Here is an 18,334-nt window from a genome sequence, read left to right on the forward strand (position 1 = left end):
ATACGTTCTTCCAAGAGTTGTGGGCAGTATTTGTTCCTATTGTGTGAAGACACAAATGGCAACTGAGGGACTTAAATTCAGTCAGCTAAATGAAGCTGGACTAAAAACAAAATAAAAAGCTAGAATCAGTAATGGTGACAAACCTGTCAGAATGACAGAAAAAACCCATCATGTTTCCCAATGTCTTGGTCTGAATACAACTTCAGATCGATAGCAATGTTTTGACTCTAATTTCTGACATGGCCTAGTGTAGCCTCCATTCAGTGATTAAGTTGTTAAAAACTTATTCTATGACATTTGTGGGTATTGTTTGGATATTGTTCTGCACAAAATGGCTGCAAAACATTGCTGGACATGTTGCGATTGTAAACAATGGTATGCAAGTGCAAAATTGTCTGTACGGCACTGCAACGTCAGCCAGGATTTTGCATTCATGACTTCAGAATGGGAAGTCAGCCTGTGGCTTTTCTGCCTTGAAATCAAGGGCGCAATACCACTTCAAATTAACAGCAGCCAGATTTGATAATGCAGCAAATCAGCTGTGTGGATGCTTTCTTTACACAATGCACAGGGATGGCAACATGTGTACATTTGAGAAACAATAGCTTTTCTTGAATTATTGAATGACCTTGATGGCACTCAGAAGAGACATGTTCTTCTTGAAATATGTTGCAGCATGCTATGAAATGCATGAAGACTTCAGATAATAGAGAAACACTCCAAACCAACCACAACTTTTGCAGAAGTTCTTAATTATCTGTATTATTCTCAAAGGTGTCACCTTTCTGATGAGACATTAAACTGAAGCCCATTTGCCCTCTCAGGTGAGCAAAAACCATCACATGGCAATATTTGAAAAATGGGAGTTCTCCCCAGTTTCTTAGCCAATATTTAACCAATCAACATGAATAAAAGCAGACTTATTTGGTTATTATCACATTGTTGTTTGTGGGAGCTTGATGTGCAAATTCACTGCAACAGTCTTACAAAGGAAAAGCCTTAAAAAGGACTTCACTAGATAGAAAGTGCTTTGTGACAGTGGCAGGTGCTTCATAAAAGTAGGTTCATACTTGTCCTTATTTTTTATGATAACAGTATTTCAACTATCTTTGAATTCTGCAGGAAACAAGCAAATGATGTCTGAATACAGTCGGTCGCCAGAGAGTTAAAGCCATTTACAAAGCAGAAAGAGAAGTGATGAGGAGATAAAAGCTGTGCTCAATTTACAAGTCCTCTCACCGGCAAGAATATGTAGCCTCTCCCCCTTTGAAAACTCGGCCACAGAGCTGTGAAGAACTGTTGCTTTGTTCCAGCTTTGCAAATCCATCCGCTGGGGTTTCTCCGAACAGATACCACTCCAAGGTTTGCAGTAATTTTTGATAAGCCCGATTCTCCTCAGCTGGCTTGGCTTCTGATCCTGAGCAAAGCACTGGAGGCACATACTCCTTCAGATGTTGATATATCCCTGAACACAAATCCACTCCTTCCTGCCAACTCTGTGTGAAGAAATATAAACGTCAGCTGCAACCAAAACTTGCCAATTTTACATAAGTTATTATTTTACATTTCCACACTAAACAGATCACTCCAGACCACATGCACCTAACACACTTTCTAAATGATATGGAAGCACAGCTGTGGAACAGTCCAGAATGTACTGTACAGGGGACAAATAGCCTCACACAAGACATAATCGCTATAAAAATGCACGCATGCACAGAACATAAAATGGGAATACATCAGATATGGAGAGAAGGATGCAGTTAACACCTCAGGTCAATGACATTCAAACACATATGAAAAGGTAAAAACTTAATGTTTAAAAGGTGTGTAACACCCCATGCTTGGAATGTGAAATAATATGCTATCGTCAGGTTTGGGTACGGCACTAAAATAGAAGGGAAGGCAAGTTGTAAGGATGACACAAGAAGTCTACAAAGGGATATAGACAGGTTAAATGGGCAAACACTAGGCAGATGGAATATCATGAGGGAAAATGTACTTTCACTGAAAGAATAGAACAGATGAATTATTATTTGAATGAAGAAAACTGTATCTCAGAGGGATTTGGGAGGCTTTGTGCATGAATCACAAAATGTTAGCATCTAAGTTCAATGGGCAATAGGGAAGGGAACTGAAATGTTGGCCTTTACTTCAAAAGAAATGGAGTGTAAAAATAATGAGGTATTACTAAAATTATACAAGGTACAGGTCAGATCACAGTTGGAATATCTGAATAGTTTTGGTCCCCCAAGCTAAGGAAAGATATAATAATATTGGAGGCAGTCCAGAGAAGGTTCCACTGGCTCGAGCATGGCTATGGAGGGATATTCTTATGAGAAGATATTGAGAAGGTTGAACTTGTACCCATTTAGGAGAATGAGGGGAGACCTATTGAAACAGGAGACTCTTATCAATCTTGACAGCGTAGATGAGGCAAGGTTGTTTCCTCTTGAGGGAGTGTGTAGAACCAGGTGGCATAATCTCAGAGTAAGGAGCCACCTATTTAAGACAGAGCGATGAGGAGGAATTCTTTTTTCTCTCAGAGAAACCCTGTAGAATTCATTACTGCAGAGGGGCTGATCAAGCTGGGTGACTAAGTGCAGTCAAGGCTAAGATAGGTAGATTTCAATTAGGCTGAGGGGTGACCTTATAGAAGTCTATAAAATCAATAGATTGGCTATTCACCCTATGTCTTTTTTCTCAGGGTGGGGGGGGGAGCTAAAACTAGAAGGCATAGATTTAAGGCAAGAGGGGAAAGATTTCAAAGGTATCTGAGGGGCATATTTTTATGCAGAGGGCCGCAGGTGTAAGGAATGAGCTGCCAGAGGAAATGGAGGAGGCTGGTACAAATACAACAATTAAAATGCATCTGGATGGATACATGAATAGGAAGGGTTGAGAGGAATATACAAGTTGGACTTAAGGGTCTATTTCCATGCTGTACAGCTCTATGACTCGATGACAGTAAGGGAATCAAGGATTTATGAGGATAAGGCAAGAAAGTGGAGTGAAGGATAATCAGATCAAACATGATCTCATTAAATGGTCGAGCAGTCTCAAGGGGCTCAGTGACCTACTACTGCTCCTACATCTAATAGTTTGAAGATGAGAAAGAAAATTGAAGTGGTGTGAAAACTTGACTTCAACAGCTCTAAGTATAACCTGCACTATATAATTTAAATGTAAGCAAGTATTATTTCCCCAGCATTCCCCCGGGCAATGGGTTTGACTAGAAATCATAAAATTGGGTTTCCTGCAGAACTGTTGACTGTTGCTTAGCAGAAGTTTCAGAACAAACTAAAATGGCTCAGACTATTGTTCATTTAAGCATTCATGGTGCGTAACCATTTCAAAAACTTTATGCTAAACCTTGTTTTTTTTTTGCGTTGTGATTGGAGGTTCATGATACCTGAAAGACCAGTAAATCATAACCAGAAAAGAATGCCCCCAAGTAACAGATTGAGGAGATGAAAATGCCTGCTGTTTTGATTGCTGGAAGGATCATCCAGAGAGCAAAGGTCAAAAAGACATAAATCAAGGACAGGGTGTGATTATCTGTGCAAATTATCTCAACAATATCTGTATAAGACTTGGTCAAACATGAACATTTTTTGACCTCTGAAGTTAATTTACTGTGATACAGTACCAGCAATGGGAATTTCATGCATGCATGTCGACAGATGTAAATGCCCTACTTTGACATGAATTGTACCTGTGACGACCAGCTGCTATAAATACAGAATTCATTACTACTACTTCTTATATTTGGATGTTGCTGGCAAGATTGGCAGTCGCACCCACCTCTAATTGCCCTGAGGAATTCCAAAGTCACAGCAGCAGTTTGATACAGCTGAGTACCTTGCCACATCAGCACCTCAGGGGAGTCCCATTGATATGATTGAGGTTTGTAGGGTTGTTAAGTGAAAGGTATCGTACCAAAGCCTAAGTTAAACTGAAGAGGATCATGAGACATGACCTGAACTCTGCTTGATAAGAAGCCTGGGTGATTTTACTGTTGGATGCTCTAGGAGATCCAAGATTGTTTTACTGGAAAGAAGGTGCAAGATGTTTACACTAGGAAACAATGGCAGCAGTATGTGTTAACAGTGGATAGACTGTGAGCCTCCATAGTCCTACAAGTGTCTCAAAATGTAGAATTTCAAACTGTAAACAGCTGTGCCTTATATTATCTAGCTACTTATTTCCCAGGTACAACGTATTAGAATCTCTCAAATGCTTTATCAGTTTTTTGATTAGGATGTAAGGATCATGTGATACATATTGCCATGGAGATAGGCTTTAAGAGGGGAAAAGTTCAAAATAACTCAGGCCAGGATCTGGGAAAGAGAGGGAGCAGCCATAGCCAGCAAGATGCTGTGGCTTGACATACCGGAATACAAATGAGAGCTTGCACTCAGACTGTTAAGGTCAAATTTACAAGAAGTTAAAACAAAGCTGGAAGATTTGCTTAGCTTCCACGAGAGGAAGGATCTCCAGGGGACAACAAAAATGAAAGACAGTTTTAGGATTACAAGTTCCCAGGCTGAAAGAGGAAAAGAATAGAAATAATTCCCTTGGAGCAAAGTATCATTTCAGACTTGTTCCAGGAGAACTGAATGTCCATTCAAAGGACAGTGAACATTATAGTACATCTGTGAAAAGTGTTTTTAGTAATGCTAAAAGAATTGTGATTTAAAAGTTTTGTGATTTAAAGTATAAATTGCCTCTAAGATAGTATTTGGTCAGAAGTAAAAGTTGTAAAAGCATAAAATTTGCTATTTCACCCTTTCAGCTACAAACTGGAAGTCTGAGTTCCTTTCAGAAGTTATCAGTCTCTACAGAGATCATAACATATAAGACAAATCAAGGAAAAGGCAGGTTTCCTTCTCTAACGGCAACACTGAAATCATGCTTTCTTTTCCAACAATTCAGCAATTTCATTCGTTTTCACTAAAAATCAGCCTGTTAGTTTCAAGTTTTCAGAAACCATAGTGAAGTTTGGGAGACACCACAGTTCTTTGGATTATTCGTGCGTGTTCTTTGATTATTAGTCGGGAACCATCACCATTTCCTGACTGGACTCTTTAGGCTTTTCAGTTACTAAAAACATTGAACTTAGTACTTGCTTCTGGGAATCTTTCAAAATTTCCACTAAACAATTACCACAACAATTCACTTCCCTTTATGCAAATAACAAGCTTTAGGAAAACAAAATAGGGTCAAAAAACTAACTTCAGAGGTCAAGAATCTTTCATGTCTGACCAAATCTGATACAAATATTGTTTTTGAGTCAATTTGCACAGATAATCACACCCTTTCCTTGGTTTATGTCTGTTCAACCGTTGCCCTCTGGATGATCCTTCCAGCAATCAAAACAAAAGATATTTTCATCTCATCAATCTGGATTGGACTATACCCAACATCTAGAGACAAACTTCTTAAAAGGAAATATCTAGCTTTTGCCCAAAATATCACAATCATTAAAACTTCACTAAAGCCATAAAAAAGCATGATAGCAAATCTTGGAGGAGAGAGGTGGTCATAGCTTAAAACTTTCGCGTAACCATTCTTAAGACATGGTGCTTCCACAGTGACAACAAACTGTTTTAATTATTAAGCTCCTACAGTATGTGATTATTTTGATCGGAGGATAGACATAAGCTTCTGACCAGATTTATCAAGTTCTTTCTGAATTTTGTAATAATGTCCCTTTGGACTGTGCAGTGCAGGGATTTTATTTTGAAGACATCCATACAAAGTATAAGCTTGTTCGTAGGGAAAAAAAAGCAATAAACAGTATAGTGAAGCAAAGAACAGGGTTTGCTCCAATACTAAAGAATGCAAAGAGAGAGAGAAATAAGCAGGAGGATCAAATATCGCAAAAAGAGAATTGCTTTTTTGATTCATTTGTGGGACTTGGGCGTCACTGACTGGCTAGCATTGATAGCCCATCCCTATTTACCCTTGAGAAGGTGGTACTAAGCTGCCTTCTTGAATCGCTGCAGTCCACTTACTGGGAGTTGACCCGCAATGTCGGGAGGTAGGGAATTCCAGGATTTTGACCCAACAACTGTGAAGGAATGGTGGTACATTTCCAAGTCCGGATGGCTTAGAGAGGAACTTGCAGGTGGTGGTGTTCCCAAATACGTGCTGCCCTTGTCCTTCTAGATGGAAGTGGTTGTGGGTTTGGAAGGTGCTAAGGATCTCTGGCTAATTTCTGCAGTGCATCTTGTAGGTAGTACACTACTGCTGTTGAGCACCGGTGGTGAAGGGATTGAATGTTTGTAGAGGTGGTGCCAATCAAGTGGGTTGCTTTGTCCCGGATAGTGTCAAGCTTTTTGAGTATTGTTGGAGCTGCACCCATTCAGGCAAGTGGGGAGTATTCCATCACACTCCTGACTTGTACCTTGTAGAAGAGGGATAGATTTTGGGGTGTCAGGAGATGAGTTACACTCCCCAGTCTCAGACCTCCTCTTGTAGCCACTGTGTTCATGTGGTGAGTCCAGTTGAGCCTCTGGTCAATGGTAACCCCCAAGGATGTTGGGATTCAGTACTGTTGAATGTCAAGGGATGGTAGTCAGAGTGTCTCTTATTGGTGATGGTCATTGTCTGGAATTTGCGTGGCACGAATGTTACTTGACACTTGTCAGTCCATGCCTGGATATTGTCCAGATCTTGTTGCATTTGAGCATGGACTGCTTCAGTATCTGAGTCGTCGCGAATGGTGCTGAACACTGTGCCATCAGCGGTGAACATCCCCACTTCTGACCTTATGACAGAGGGAAGGTCGTTGATGAACAGCTGAAAATTGTTGGGCCTCAGACACCATCCTGACTGACTCCTGTAGAGATGCCCTGGAGCTGAGGTGATTGACCTTCAAAAGCCACAACCATCTTCCCTTATGCCAGGTATAACTCTAACCAGCAGAGGGTCTGACCCCTGATACCCACTGATTCCAGTTTTGCCAGGCTCCTTGATGCCATACTCTTAAATGCAGCCTTGATGTCAAGGGCTGTCACTCTCACCTCACCTCTGGAATTTAGCTCTTTTGTCCATATCTGAACCAAGGCTGTATTGAGATCAGGAGCCGAGTGACTCTGGCAAAATCCAAACTAGGCATCACTGAGCAGGATGTTGTTCAGCAGATGCCGCTTGATAACACTGTTATGCAGAACATAGAATATTACAGCACAGTACAGCCCTTCAGCCTTCGATGGTTCCACAGATCAGCGTAACAATCTGAAGCCCATCTAACCAACACTATTCCATTTTCATCCACCTAATGACCATTTACCTAATGACCATTTAAATACCCTTAAAATTGGCAAGTCTACTGCTGTTGCAGGCAAGACATTCCATGCCCCTACTACTCTGAGTAAAGAAACTATCTCTAACATCTGTCCTACATCTATCAAGCTTCAATTTAAAGCCATGTCCCCTCGTGCTAGCCATCACCATCTGAGGAAAGAGGATCTCACTGTCTACCCTATCTAACCCTCTGATTATCTTATATGTCTCAATTAACTCACTTCTCAACCTTCTTCTAACAAAAACAGCCTCAAGTGCCTCAGCCTTTCTTCATAAGACCTTCCCTCCATTCCAGGCAACATCCTTATAAATCTCCTCTGAACCTTTCCAAAGCTTCCACATCCTTCCTTTTATGCGGCGACCAGAACTGGACACAATACTCCAAGTGCGGCCGCACTCGAGTTTTGTACAGCTGGAACATGTCCTCATGGCTCCGGAACCCAATCCCTCTCTCAATAAAAGCTAACACAACGCATGCCTTCTGAACAACCCTATTAACCTGGATGGCAACTTTCAGGGATCTATGTACATGGACACCGAGATCCCTCTGCTCATCCACACTACCAAGAATCTTACCATTAGCCCAGTACTCTGCATTCCTGTTGCTCCTTCCAAAGTGAATCACCTCCCACTCTGCATTAAACTCCATTTGCCACCTCTCAGCCTAGCTCTGCAGCTTATCTCTGTCCCTCTGTAACCTTCCCTCCATACCAGATAACATCCTGGTAAATCTCCTCTGAACCCTTTCCAAAGCTTCCACATCCTTCCTATAATGTGGTGACCAGAACTGTACGCAATACTCCAAGTGCGGCTGCACCAGAGTTTTGTATAGCTGCAGCATGACCTCATGACTCCAAAACTCAAACCTTCGACCAATAAAAGCTAACACACCGTATGCCTTCTTAACAACCCTATCAATCTGGATGGCAGCTTTTAGGGATCTATGCACATGGACACTGACATCTCTCTGCTCATCAACATTGCCAAGAATCTTACCATTGGCCCAGTACTCTGCATTCTTGTTGCTCCTTCCAAAGTGAATCACTTCACACTTTTCCACATTAAACTCCATTTGCTACCTCTCAGCCCAGCTCTGCACCTTATCCCCTGTAACCAACAAAATCCTTCAGCACTATCCACAACTCCACCAACCTTAGTGTCATCTGAAAATTTACTAACCCATCCTTCTACGCTCTCCTTCAGCTCATTTATAAAAATGACAAACATCAGTGGCCCCAAAACACATCCTTGCAGAACACCACTAGTAACTGAACTCCAGGACAAACATTTCCCATCAACCACCACCCTCTGTCTTCTTTCAGCTAGCCAATTTCTGATCCAAACCGCTAAATCACCCTCAATCCCATACGTCCATATTTTGTGCAATAGCTTACCATGGGGAACCTTACCAAATGCCTTACTGAAATCCAGATACACCACAACTGCTTTACCCTCAGCCACGTGGTTGGTCACCTACTCAAAGTACTCAATAAGGTTTTGAGGCACGACTGACCCTTCACAAAACAGTGCTGACTATCCCTAATCAAATTATTTCTTTCGAGATAATTATAAATCCACTCTTTTATAACCTTTTCCAACACTTTACCACAACAGAAGTAAGGCTCGCTGGTCTCCGATTACCAGGGTAGTCTCGACTCCCCTTGAACAAGGGAACAACATTTACTATCCTCAGTCTTCTGGCACTATTCCGGTAGACAATGACGACATAAAGATCAAAGCCAATGGCTCGGCAATGTCCTCCCTACCTTTCCAGAGAATCCTAGGATAAATCCCATCCAGCCCAGGGAAATGATCTATTTTTACACTTTCCAGAATTGCTAACACTTCCTCCTTGTGAACCTCAATCCATCTAGTCTAGTAGTCTGTACTGCAGTATTCTCGACAACATTGCCCTTTTCCAGTATGAACACTGACAAAAAATATTCATTTAGTGCCTCTCCTATCTCCTCAGACTCCACACACATCTTCCCACTACTATCCTTAATTGGACCTAATCTTACCCGAAACGTTGATTTTACTGCTCCTCGGATGCTGCCTGAACTGCTGTGCTTTTCCAGCACCACTCTAATCTAGACTCTGGTTTCCAGCATCTGCAGTCATTGTTTTTACCCAGTTGTTGTTAACCCTACTGCGAATCCTCTTGCAAGGATGCCTGCCTTGAAGAAGTTTTCCTCCTCTCTACAAAAAGTCCTCCTCCCACTGCAACTCCCAGGTCATTTCCTCTGCCCTGAAGCTCCTGGTGGCCCAACATTTCAACTCCCCCTCCCACTCTGCCGAGGACAAGGAGGTCCTGGGCCTCCTCCACCGCCGCTCCCTCACCACCAGACGCCTGGAGGAAGAACGCCTTGGAACACTTCAACCCCAGAGCATCAATGTGGACTTCAACAGTTTCCTCATTTCCCCTCCCCCCACCTCACCCTAGTTCCAAACTTCCAGCGCACCACTAATCCAGAATCTGGTTTCCAGCATCTGCAGTCATTGTTTTTACCTAATCTTACTCTAATCATTCTTTTATTCCTGATATACCAAAGAAAGCTTTAGGGTTTTCCTTGATCTTATCTGTCAACGACTTCTCATATCCCCTCCTGACTCTTCTTAGTTCTCTCTTTAGGTCCTTCCTGGCTAACTTATAACTCTCAAGCACCCTAACTGAGCCTTCATGTTTCATTTTCACGTAAGCCTTCTTTTTCCTCTTGATAAGAAATTCAACTTCCTTAATAAACCATGGCTCCCTCACTCAATCACTTTCTGCCTGCCTGACAGGTACATACTTATCAAGGACATGCAGTAGCTGTTCCTTGACAAGCTCCACATTTCAATTGTGCCCATCCCCTGCAGTTTCCTTCCCCATCCTATGCTTCCTAAATTTTGCCCAATTGCATCATAATTGCCTTTCCACCAGTTATAAATCTTACCCTGCAGTATATACCTATTCCTTTCCATTGCTCAAGTAAACATAACAGAATTGTTGTCACTAGCACCAAAGTGCTCACCTACGTCCAAATCTAACACCTGGCCGGGTTCATTACCCCTGTTGATGACCCTTTCCATCACTTTACTGATGATGGAGAGGAGACTGATTGGGCGAGAATTGACCAGGTTGGAATTGCCCTTCTTTTTGTGTCCAGGACATAAAGCAATTTCCACACTGTCAGGTAGATGCCAGTGTTGTAACTGTACTGGATCAGCTTGACTTCGGGGGCAGCAAGTTCTGAAGCACACGTCTTCAGTACTATTGCCGGAATGTTATCAGGGCCCATTGCCTTTGCAGTATCCAGTGCCTCCCGCTGTTTCATGATATGATGTAGAGTGAATCAAATTGGCTGGAGACTGGTATCTGTGATTCTGGGGACCACTGGAGGAGCCCGAGACAGATCATCCACTCGGCACTTCTGACTGAAGATTGCAGCGAATGCATCAGCCTTATCTTTTGCACTGATGTGCTGGGAGCCTTCTCCTCCCCCAGTGAGTTGTTTAATTGTCCACCACCATTCACAACTGGATGTGGAAAGACTGCAGAGCTTAGATCTGGTCCGTTGGTTGTGGGATTGCTTAGCTCTGTCTATCCTGTTTGGCACACAAGCAGTCCTAGCTTCACCAGGCTGACACCTCATTTTCAGGTGTAAATGATGCTGCTCCTGTCATGCCCTCCTGCACTCTCCATTGAACCACAGTTGATCTCCTGGCTTGATGGTAATGGTTGAGTGGGGTACATTCCAGGCCACGAGGTTGCAGATTGCGTTGGAGTACAATTCTGCTGCTGTTGATGGCCCACAACATGTCAGGGATACCCAGTGCTGAGCTGCTAGATATGTTTAAAGTCTGTCCCATTTAGCGCGGTGATAGTGCCACACAACACAATGGAGGTTATTCTCAATGTGAAGGCAGGTCTTTATCTCCACAAGGATAGTGCGGTGGTCATGTCTATACAAGATGATGTGTATTTTAATTGTCCAGTCATTGTATTTGCTGATGAGCAAAAGCAATTTTGCTGTGGCCTCAATGTCATTCCCCAGGATGGAGCACCCTGAACGTAACTGGGTGGCAACCCGGCTAAAACAGAAACACAAATTATAACGTTGACCTTTCACTCTTACCAGAACTATTACTCACAACTAACACTGGAGTAGCAAAGACGTAGGAATAGTTATTAAATCTTACCACTGCATAAGTATGAAATTCACATCTATTGTATTGTGTGATTGAAATAAGAAATGTTTTATGACAAGTAAAATTTGAGATTCTATCATTGGATGGATTCCAGGTGCCAGACTTGGCAAAACAGTAGCACTCTCATCCTAGTCAGAAGTCTGCGAGCACCAAGAGAGTACTACACTGTCAAGAGGTACCACATCTCAGATCAGATATTAAACTGAGGTTCCACCTGCTCTTTCATGAAAATGTCAAAGCTTCCAGCTCTGTATTCCAGATTGATTGGAGAGATTTTGATGAAGGGCTTATGCTGAAAAATGTGTTGCTGGAAAAGCGCAGGTCAGGCAGCATTGAAGGAGCAGGAGAATCGACGTTTCGGGCATATGCCCTTCTTCAGGCTTATGCCTGAAATGTTGATTCTCCTGCTTCTCAGATGCTGCCTGACCTGCTGTGCTTTTCCAGCACCACACTCTCAACACTAGAGAGATTTTCCCTGAAGTTCTGTTTATTCCTCAACCAGCATTACGACAACTTATTGGTTTATTACTGCTTGTGAATCCTTGTGCACAAGTTGACTGTTATATCTCCCTATATAGCATCCCTACACTGCAATAGTACTTTTGACTGAAATGAGTTGGCACTTCCCGCAGTACCATAAATGGCAACAGATAAATGCAAAATTTGATTTACGAATGCCATTAGCTTTTACTTCCATGCTATTTTAAAACTAAGTCATTATAATTAAACACTATCGCCTTTGTAGAATTAAAGCATCACCCTCATCCTCCGTCAAAGCACTTGAATGATCAAACAATTTGGCAATACCAGCGGAAAATTGTAAATGTATCACAACAGTTAAGTGAGGAATTGAGACTAAAAAACTGCATAAAGCTCTCATGCAATTCCTAGATTAAAAAAGACATTTGACATGAGTTTAATTATTGCAAAGACAACATTGATGAGCAAACCTCTTGATTCAAATTCTGAGGAAGCATTTTTGGAGGTCTCTCAACTGTGTTGTCATCTCTCTGGGCTGGTATTGCAGGTATCTGTTTGCTTTTGAAAGATATTACATGCCGTTGTTTAAAACTTCTGTCCTTGTAAATAAATGACCCTACTTGCTGTGCAAATGGATTTTTTTTTAAAAACTGTCCGAAATGGCGTGTTTATAGTTTGAGTGACAAACATTGATTTATCCGTGATTTTGTCGCAGCTGCATTACTACTACAATGGTGTTGAAAATGTGTTGCTGGAAAAGCGCAGCAGGTCAGGCAGCATCCAAGGAACAGGAGAATTGACGTTTCGGGCATAGAAGGGCTTATGCCCGAAACGTCGATTCTCCTGTTCCTTGGATGCTGCCTGACCTGCTGCGCTTTTCCAGCAACACATTTTCAGCTCTGATCTCCAGCATCTGCAGTCCTCACTTTCTCCTACTACAATGGTGTTGCCTGACAAAGGGAGACAGCCAAATTACTAATTCAGGCTTCTCGTTACCACAAACGTTACAACAACCAGTTCAAAAGCTCAGGAAGGGGAATCATAAAATTTCATCTGGTTAACCTGTAGGTGTTGCTTTTAGAAGATTAAATGCATGTACAGAGTCTATGTTCAATCATAAAATGAATGGAATAGACCTACTAGCCAGTTCTATTGAATATTTGCTGCCAAGGTAAACAACAGACTAGCACTCAGTGATGTGTTACCATCAGCTACCTCTTCAGATGAAAGCAAACAAATCTGATTATTTTGGAAATGCATACTCATTGTAAACAATAACTATATATCTGCTGTTGTGAATGGAAAATCATTTGCTAACTGGTTCTGCATTCAGAACCCACTAATAATGTGGGATGGTAGTGATGTGGTGGTAATGTTATTGGGCTAGTAATCCAGAGGTCCAGCTTAATATAATAATAGCAAAGGTTCAAATCTTACTATGGCAGCATTTAAATTCAATTTGTCAGATCTGGAATTGAAGGCAAGTCTCAATAATAGTGATCATAACAAATACCATCAATTGTTGTAAACAAAACCCATCTTGTTCACTGATGCCTGAAGAGAAGAAAATCTGCCATTTTTATCTATCTGGCCCATACGTGATTTGAGATCCACAATTATGTGAATAACTGTTAATCGACCTCAGTTTAAGGTCACTCGGGGGTGCACCACAAATGCTGGCTTTTCCAGCAACACTCATATTTCATTTAAGAAGTAAAGAAAATAAAAACGAATATATATTCAGTATAATCCTGAATAACCACATCTTCTCAGAAAAACTAGGGACAGGCAATAAATGTTAGCCCAGCCAGCAAAGCCCACATTCCATGAGTGAATAAAAAAATACCAGTTCCACTTAGCATGCTAATCACAATATAACCCACTCCTGATAATTCAACATTCTCTTTAGAAAGGCAACAATAGCTCAAGCAAACAGTTCCAAGGATGCCACCTGAAGCCTGAACAATGTCCTTCAAAGCAACTCCAGTCTGTCAAGGGTCAATCTATAGGAAAAGCTTTTGTGACACAATAGAAAATTCAACATCAAAATAGAGTACGAAGTGAGGCATTATTATAGAAACCAATATTAACTGGCTTCAGTTAACTGTCTAGTATAGAAGATTACCAAAATGAGGAGATAAAATCAGACAGAACTAATATCTTCAACCCAAAGATCAAATGCACAATAAGTTCACAAACCATTGCTTTGCATTCTTGCTAGATCAGATAAGAATTCTTAAGAGGTTTCACTAGTACAAATTTTATGTCAAGTTATTCTTTAAAAGATTCCTGACCATATTTGGCCTCCTCTAGCTCCACAGATAAAACTTTCAAAAACACTTTACTCAAGGGTCGGTTAGCTCAGCTGGCTGGATAGCTTGTTTGTATTGCAGACTGACACCAAAGGATTGGTATAATCCCCACACTGACTCAAGTCACCATGAAGGTCTCACCTTCTTAACCTCACCTCAGGCATGGGGACCCTCTGGTTAAACTGTCACTAGTCATCTCTTTATCTTGTGAAAGGCAAGCCCTGTGGTGCTCTGGTAATATGGCAACTTGACGTTTAGATTACTGCAAGTGTTTCATGTCATAAAAAATTTAATAGTTTAATAGATCATTTAAAGTTTACAGAAAAAGTGATTTAATTTTTTCAAAATTAGGGATTACCTTTTATATGAGGGGGAACTGAGCCATGTTGAATTGTAAAGTAACAGGAACAAGTCCCATTATGGGCTAAATTGGCTGAGCCTCAACAACACAGCAACAGGGGAATAACAAGTATCCTTAGTTATGTGATACGACAAAAGTGAAGCAAAACCATCCAGGAACCTTGCATTTTTCTGAAAACATCAAAAAAATGTATTCACTGAGTCAACAGCACTAATAAGCATCTCGTGGACGCCAGTGTGAAGGTATAGGGAAAGTTGGTGCAATAAGAGAATGTACATACAAGGTGATTGAAAGAGCTTCTGTTTCTTATTTTATTTGGTTAAATGCAATAAAATTTAAATACTATTTGATGAATCTCTGCACCAGTTTCTTCACAGCATAGGAACACCCTTACTTCTAAGTAATAATTTTAAATCATTAACACAAGGATTTAGTTCACAGATAAACAAATAAAACTTGTACTTATATCGCATCTTTAATGCGATTAGAAGATCCAGGATGCTTCACAGAAGCATGATCAATCAAAACTTGACATAACCATTTGAAGAGATGTACAATCTAGTCAAATAGGAAGCTTTTAAGAAATTGCATAAAAGTGAGGAGAGAGAGAGAGAATGAAAATAATGTGGAGAAACTTAAAAGCCAGAATTCCAGAGTTTAAGACCTTGACAGCAATGTAATTACTGACAGAAAAGTGATTAAAGAGGGCCGAACTGAAAGCTTGAGTGCTGGAGGAGATTACTGGGGGGAAAAGGGGGCTATTTTTAAAAACACAGGTAAGCATTGCCAAATCGAACATCAATATACATCAACGAGCAATGGCTTAATGGGACTCAATGTAATTTAGGATACAGGCAACTGAGTTTGGGTAATCTTGATGAACGTTTGGACGTAATACAACCAGCCCAACTTACTAAAAATAAACTAAGATTTTAAAGGGAGTTCATGGTCAAACAGATCAAAAGGAAAAGTATCTGTCATACCCTTTCAAACCCATAACTCAAATAAGAAAACAACTCTATTCAGTCACATTAACTTGAAAGCATAAATTTTTATAAATTTGTCACTTTCCCCAATGAGATTCCTCCACAATTTAGTGGACGCAAGGAAAATAAACAAATACAGGGACACAGATAAACACACTGACAAATTGGGGGCCGGGCACAAGACCGTGCCCATGGGTGCCAGGCATGCAAGCAGACCAGGACATGGGCACACAGCAGACTCAGTACTGCCAACCTGCCAGGGCAGTGGCATGCTGACAGACCCAGACACAGGCGCACCAACCGAGCAGGCATAACAAAACAGGCTGGGGCAAGGCCCAGGAGCTGGCTGGGGGTCAGTGGGGTCTGCAGCATCCAACAGGCTCGCGCTGGGCACAATGGCCGGCTGGGACACCGTCCCTAAACCCGGGGGGGCTGACAAACTGAGACCGGAGACCGGAGACCGGAGACCGAGGGGGGGGGTAGAGAGGGCACCAACACCAACGGGCCAGGAAAGCGACCACATTAATGGACTGGGTCCACGGGGGGGGTTAAAAAAAGGCGGCGGCGGCGGCTCCACTGCCTGACGGACAACCCTCAGAGGCTCCCGCTCCCTGATACAGCCTCGAGCCGTCAGAGCGGCACCGGCGAGGCCTCGGCTTTCCCTGTGTCTCTGTGTGTGCCGACAGCCCGCCCCCGGGGGGGGCCGCACTCACCCGGACCACCGGCTCCGGCTCCGGCTCCGGCTCTCCGCCGAGACTCGCCTCGCGCAGCTGCCCGTCCGCCATCTTGCTCGCCACCGCCGAGCGTCAGCCCGCTTGGCGACAGTTTTCCAGCTGAGGCCGGCGAACACTTTACGGCAGCTGCCGCCCCCCCCCAGCCAGCAGCAGGGGGAGGAGAAGCAGACGGAGCGAGAGGGAAAGCTGCTTCCTGCTCCGTGACCGGGGTCGAGTTCACAGACTCCCCCACAGTGTGGAAACAGGCCCCTCGGCCCAACAAGTCCACGCTGACCCTCTGAAGAGTAACCCACCCCAGACTCATTCCCCTCCCCTATTACTCTACATTTACCCCCTGAGTAATGCACCTCACCGACACACCTCTGAACACAATGGGCAGTTCACCCTAACCTGCACATCTTGGTCTGGCAACTGTACCATTCAAGGTCGGAGACGGTTACAGAGAGTGGGTGAACTCGGCCCGGACAATCACAAAGGCCAACCTCCCATCTATAGAATCCATCTACCAGGCCCGCTGTCAAGGAAAGGCCGCCAGCATCCTCAAAGATCCATCCCACCCTGGCAATGTTTTGCTTCAACCTCTACCATCGGGGAGAAGGTACAGAAGCCTGAACTCACGCACCAGCTGGTTTCAAAACAGTTTCTACCCTAACATTGTTAGAATACTGAATGGACTCACAAACTCTTAACATTCACCTATACCTGTGTTTTTGTTTTTGTCGCTGTTTACCTTTAATTTACTTATCTTTGCTACTTAAGTCTGTGATCTGCCTGTATTGTTTACAAGACAAAGCTTTTCACTGTGCCTCGGTACACATGACAATAAATTCAATTCAATTGTGGGAGGAAACCCACGCAGGCACAGGAAGAATGTGCAAACTCTACACAGACAGTTACCCAAGGCTGGAATCGAACCTGGGACTCTGGCATTGTGAGGCAGCAGTGCTAGCTGCGGTTACCAGCAAAAGGTTTGTAATCTGGCACATGTTGAAAATCTTGCTATCGTTTTAACAGCCAAATCGTCCACCTTTGCAATACACTAGTCCCCCTGTACCCGCGGGGGACATGTTTCAGGACCTAGCGCAGATAGGAGCGAACCCATCCATTTAAATGGGAAACACGCCTTTCTGGCAGTCTCCTAGTCCCTGGTTCCGGAATGTTCCCTATAATACATTCCAGGCGAGGCTAATTGAAACCATGGAAAAAATTCTGCGGATACGGGGTTTGCCCTCTATCTATAAGCAGGTTGAAAATGTTTTGCTGGAAAAGTGTAGCAGGTCAGGCAGCATCCAGGGAACAGGAGAATCGACGTTTCGGGCATAAGCCCTTCTTCAGGAAGGAACCTCCATCCAAAAATAGAATTTGCTGGAGAAACTCAGGAGGTCTGGCAGCATCTTTGAAGAGGGCAAGAGAAATAATGTTTCGGTTCCGATATGTCGCTTCTTCAGACCTCAGTACCAGAACATTCTGTATTTATTCTAAGATTATAGCTGACTCCAGCTTTATGGAGGCTATCTTAGAAATTGGTTAAGATTACTTAGAGTGTGGAAACAGGCCCTTCAGCCCAACAAGTCCACACCGACTCGCCGAAGCACAACCCACCCAGACCCATTCTCGTACATTTACCCCTGCATCTAACACTTCGGGCAATTTAGCGTGGCCAATTCACCTAACCTGCACATTTTTGGACTGTGGGAGGAAACCGGAGCACCCGGAGGAAACCCACGCAGACAGGGGGAGAATGTGCAAACTCCACACAGTCGCCTGAGGCGGGAATTGAACCCGGGTCTCTGGCGCTGTGAGGCAGCAGTGCTAACCACTGTGCTACCGTGCTGCCCACAAAGCATCATGTTCACCAGAGGGTGGGGCATCTGCAAATACTATTTAGTTTCATTCACAAATTTTATCTGCAGGGTACAATTGTGTATCTTCCACACCAGGGCAGTCTCTGGTCTTTCT

At 42.9% G+C, this 18,334-nt stretch overlaps 1 protein-coding gene across 1 annotated transcript in view; it reads right to left on the minus strand.

The window, feature by feature from the left end:
- Positions 1 to 16,459, minus strand: part of ubr1 (ubiquitin protein ligase E3 component n-recognin 1) — a 204,626-nt gene extending 188,167 nt beyond the window's left edge. The window contains exons 1-2 of the mRNA XM_043698391.1: positions 16,355 to 16,459; positions 1,240 to 1,496 (exon numbers count right to left, since the gene is read on the minus strand). Of these exons, the coding sequence (XP_043554326.1) occupies positions 1,240 to 1,496; positions 16,355 to 16,426 (329 nt within the window). The 5' untranslated portion in view covers positions 16,427 to 16,459. The remainder of the gene's footprint in view (positions 1 to 1,239; positions 1,497 to 16,354) is intronic.
- Positions 16,460 to 18,334: the final 1,875 nt, after the last annotated feature.

The sequence above is a fragment of the Chiloscyllium plagiosum genome, chromosome 10, assembly GCF_004010195.1.
Source record: "Chiloscyllium plagiosum isolate BGI_BamShark_2017 chromosome 10, ASM401019v2, whole genome shotgun sequence".
NCBI classification, from domain to species: Eukaryota; Metazoa; Chordata; class Chondrichthyes; order Orectolobiformes; family Hemiscylliidae; genus Chiloscyllium; species Chiloscyllium plagiosum.